We start from the raw sequence: 5,221 nt of genomic DNA, 5'->3' as shown, positions 1-5,221 counted from the left end.
TTTGCGAATTTCCGAAATAAAGCATTAATTCTTTTTTTAATTATTTTTAACAGTGCAGCTGTAATTCAATGTTTATAAAATTTATAAAATATTGCAAATGAACGCACCTGTCTCTGGATGACCACATTGAAGATTTATTTCAAATAGCAAAATCAATTTAATTGATAGTATTAAAAGCAATATTAAAGCTTAACAAATCGTATAACGTAGAAATCAAATAAAATTTCTCTAAATCGTCAGACTATTAGTAACAATTTACACACATTGTATATTAACTATAAAGGATTTTAAAAAACATTATAAATAGATACAAATAGTTAAAAAAAGAAAGATATAAAAAGATACTGGTCTGAAATTATGGAGGGTATCTCAAGTACAATATATTTGTAAAGTAATAGCTGCAAGTATAGCCATTTTTATAAAATATTCGTTAGAAATTTGAAATTTGTTATGTATTAGTATACAAGTTCTATGATATGTATATACAGTATTTGGTGTGTCCCAGATTTTAATCATGTGTTGGTATATCATTAAAAAATATATATATATAATTATATTATATATATTTTTTTGTTTTTATTTTATTAATATTTAAAAAAAAATTAAAGAAAAGAAAGATAATAAAATGAGAAGTCACTTGAACAGTGATAACTAGAGTCAAATATATTCATATAATTAACAAATATATCATCTATTATTATCTTACCGATACTTATCTATATTACGTGATTGTATGCATATTTATTATATGCAGTATGTTTTCAATTTTTATCAACATGTCAGTAATAATATTCCAGTAATAATTATTCAAAACTAATTATTTCACAATATTGTTTACATAAATGTTCGTACTACTGATAAATACGCCATTGATGTCTTCACTATCTGCAAAATTTATAAGAAGATGACAAATCATGTTTCGAAAAAATGTTTCGAATGTTTTGAAATGTTTGAACTATGAATTGTTGAAGTTGAATCAAAATAAAAATTCATAAAACTAAAAAAAAAAAAAGAAAAAAAAACGATCAATGAGATAGACTATTTCTCTGTAAAAATAAAACAAACAAATAATACAAATGATACATGGAGAAAATATTAACAAAAACATTTCAACCCCATAAATGATGAAAATTTAATAAATAAAAACAATTAATGAAAATAAAAACGACAAAGAAAAATGAAAACTTCTGAAAAAAATGAAAATTTGTAGAACGTCAATGATACCAAAAAAAAAAGAACAATTAACGAGATACCAATTAAGAAATAATAGAGAGAAAATAAAAAGAAAGAAAATAAAGAAAAAAAATCTTGAATATGCAAATGATATATAAAAAAGAAAAAAAAGAAGGTATATTAACAATAACAACTCACGTCGCTAAAAGTGCACAAAGACAAAACGCAAAACTTCGCACAAGTCAATTGCAGTGGTTTTCTAGCACGAACCATGCAAATGCAAATTGATTGTATATCGATCGTTGGCAACTCGTACCAATCGGAATGATAAAGCGCTTCGCACAAATTCGTGCTCTGGATTAAAGAGAGAAAACAAAAAACAAGAGAAACAAAATTGTATCAGTATTAGATTGAATCAAATTGCAGATTGAATTGCAATTTAATAAGAGTTCGATTAATTACTTCCTCGATGAGACATTCACCCATGTAACAATAACCAAACAATGTGCTCAACAAAAGGCCAACGTACATAATGAATGTTAATATATAAATTTTTTCTAATACCGCTAAACTCTAGAAAATTAGAGATTATTTATTCGACGATGTAAAGTGTAAACTTATATAAAGTGACATATACGTACGCGAAGCATTTGATAACTCGACGTACAAAGTAGAATCGTTGAACATACCAAATGTAGAAAAATGACGATATTAAAACTATCTTCTAATATATCCGCTAATCTGAAACAGATACGAGGGAGATAAATTATTTTTTATGATGACATCTTCCTTATCTAAAAGAAAAAAAAAATTGTTCTACTATGAAGTAATATTAATGCGAGCTGACGTTAAAAATTTATGGAACGTGTGTCATTTGTGGCTTTGTTGAAGAACGGCTTTAAAACAATTCCTTCGAATTTTTCTGACGAAAAATTGGATGTTAATAATTTGTTGTATTCGAAGAAACATATTGAAACAAATATTTATTGGATTTTAAATCTAAAATAATGTAAAAGTGACTTAAGGGTTAAATCGATCATTTCAAATTTTACTTCTCGCGATAAAATTCGAATAAAAAATAAACTTATGTGAAAAAGAATATTTTTATACAGACGATTATACTGAACATATATTATACTAAATATATATTAACTGTGCCATATATATAATATATCTGTTCCATCTTGAATGTTAGAACAAATATGGCGTCTTTAAAAACGCTTTTGGAATTTTACTTTCACATAAGTTTGCAACTAAACTCAACAATCTGTAAAAATTTTCTTTCAATTACAATTTCGTTAATAAAAACCTACATTATTAAAAACAATTTCACTAGAAAACAAAACTATATAATTTTTTTCGTAATGAAATTGTAACAAACTTCAAAGAAAAAAAGAAATAATTTAAAAAAATTCAAATCTTAAAAATATGCTGAAAAATCCGCGTTCCATAATTCATTTATAAATCATAATTCAACGTATTTAAATCGTTTGAAAAGAAAAAAAAAGATCTCACTCGGTAGATGTTCCTTTATTAATTAGATGCTTTAATTAGAGAAGGGACGTCACCTTATCAACTGATAATGTCGAAGAATCATTTTTCGAATTCCCTGCCGAGGACCATTGGTATCCACTAAAACCTCCTTCACTCTACTGTTCAATATGGCTAATTGGCCAGTAAGATGAAATCCGGTACAAGCCAATAAACAATCAATTCCGACGTAACCGGAAAGTACCATTACTATGCTCATAAATTGGTATACGCAACCAAACGTATAACTTTTTATATCATATGGCTTCGGTATCTGCTTTATTTTATATGGTAATTTATATTCATATGAAGAATTCGCTATAACTGCGTGGAAAGAGAATCATAATTAATGTTAATAATGTAATTTTCTTTTTAATTACTTTTCACAGATTATTGCAAAAAAAGGGCAAATTCTTTTTTTGTTTTCTATTTAAAATAAATTAATTTTTTATATGTTTTATATAGATATATTAAATTTCATATATATCTATTACTTATTATAAATTTAATTTTTATACACAATTTTTTATCGTTATTATACTTATTATTGTCTTTTCTATATTTTTTCTTTTTTTTCATTATTATTATTATTATATGTTGTTTCTTATTCTTATAATTATGATATTGATAAATAATTATTTAGTTAATTTATAATTTAAATTTTGAAAATATACTGTACATGAATTTATATTATGTATTTATATTATGTATTCATATCATATATACATATGTACGACACATACCTGCTATTCAAAATAAAATGTTACAAGTTTTCATCCCGGAAACTCTCTATGAGAGTTTTGAAAGAAATTGTTTAAACAATAAATACTGTTTAAATATCTCCGAAAATTGAAGATGAATAAGAAAATGTTGGAAAAAAGTTACTTGTTTATTTACATAAAATATGTTGCTATTATAAAAAATGTACGTTCTTATTTGAAAAAAAAATTATCCTTGCTATGATCTTAAAAACTTTCACTAAAAAATCTCTCCGTTACAATCAGGTGACTCTTGTTAGAAAAATGTGTATATATATATATATATATATATATATATATATATTATAATTTTGTCAATTATTACATTAAAAAGAAATCTAAAATATTTTTGAAAAATGATATATAATAAAAATATTAGAAATAATGGTATTACCCATAAGCATACTCGGTATGACAGTTTTAAAATAATACAAAAAACTTGTGAGGACCATTGGTGGTAACGAAGCCATGATGAATATATAGGAAAATTTGTTATATTTCATAAAAATCAGTTTCTCCTCTTTCGTTTTATAATTATCGATGACATAATCGTTTTTTGTTTCAGATAAAAATATTGACAAAGATCGACACTTCATTCGGCACACTCCAAATTTCAATAGTGTCACAAACATCAACATATTCTCCATAATGTTTGTCAGTACGTAATGAAAATCTGTGATAAAATCTGCTAAATCAAGAAATCCTAAAATACTGTAAAGAAATCCGTAAACCAGAAATGGTAGAAACAACGAGTTCCGAACTTCTAATGGCCAAATTCCAGAACAACCGAGCAATCGTTTGCTCCACGTTATCGCTTTCAGGATATTGGTGAAATCTGTAACCTTGAAAAAAATAATACAAAACGACGATGTTTCGATTAAACAGTATGTACAGAATTGTGGATTCAAAAGTGTTCCTAGCTCGTAAAATAGCTCGTTATGAGCCTGAAATATGTCTCTAGAAAACACTGTTCGATTGGCCAATAAGTTGGTATCCAATATTGAAGTTTTTAATACCAATATGGGAATTAAAGTATTTAAATGATTTCAAAAATCAATACTTCTTTTGAGATTTTTCGAAGTTAATGGTTTTTGTTTCGAATCATTAAGAAGTTCATAGGCTTTGTAATTTTATATTCAGAAAGAAAAAAATTAGTCTAAAAAGCTTAATTAAAGTAGATTAAAGTCAATTAGAAATTCTTTCCAATTACCCTGTGTTAAATATTTCGACGTTACTTATTGGCCAATTGAATTCGTGATGTTTTAAAAGTGTCTAGAAATGTTCAGTTCAACTGGAGGCCATCTTGTATAATAAAAAAAATTAAACGTTATAATTGATGAAATTTCATTATTTGTTGTATCTTATTAATTTTCTTACTTTTAAATAAATATAATGAATTAAAAAGAAATACGTCAAAGAAATATTACAACCAAAAAATGATAAAACTACAGTCTAAAAAATTAATAAACAGAGATGTTTAATAAGACACGAGTAAAATATCATTAAATAAAAATAAAAATAAGAAAAAGTTCAGATGATCAATGTTATTGAAAACATTTTCATAATTAAATTCAATTTTCAAAATTAATAAATAATAAATAAGAAAGAGATATACAAAGGTTGAATGTTTTTTTATATTCAATATTAAGAAAAGAAATTATGGAAATGAAAAAAAATTTATTCTATACCCCTGTATTTCGATGTATAATTGGTAATCTTATTTAGGAAGATAAAATTTCACTTATAGCCATTAAAGCCAT

At 24.9% G+C, this 5,221-nt stretch overlaps 1 protein-coding gene across 1 annotated transcript in view; it reads right to left on the bottom strand.

The window, feature by feature from the left end:
* The window catches only part of LOC122637223 (odorant receptor 13a-like), a 49,693-nt gene extending 44,472 nt beyond the window's left edge, over positions 1-5,221 (bottom strand). The window contains exons 1-7 of the mRNA XM_043829228.1: positions 5,203-5,221; positions 3,856-4,428; positions 2,742-3,027; positions 1,815-1,914; positions 1,636-1,746; positions 1,372-1,527; positions 707-885 (exon numbers count right to left, since the gene is read on the bottom strand). Of these exons, the coding sequence (XP_043685163.1) occupies positions 835-885; positions 1,372-1,527; positions 1,636-1,746; positions 1,815-1,914; positions 2,742-3,027; positions 3,856-4,428; positions 5,203-5,221 (1,296 nt within the window). The 3' untranslated portion in view covers positions 707-834. The remainder of the gene's footprint in view (positions 1-706; positions 886-1,371; positions 1,528-1,635; positions 1,747-1,814; positions 1,915-2,741; positions 3,028-3,855; positions 4,429-5,202) is intronic.

The sequence above is a fragment of the Vespula pensylvanica genome, chromosome 25 (assembly GCF_014466175.1).
Source record: "Vespula pensylvanica isolate Volc-1 chromosome 25, ASM1446617v1, whole genome shotgun sequence".
NCBI lineage: Eukaryota > Metazoa > Arthropoda > Insecta > Hymenoptera > Vespidae > Vespula > Vespula pensylvanica.
This window is presented reverse-complemented; position numbering and strand designations above follow the sequence as displayed.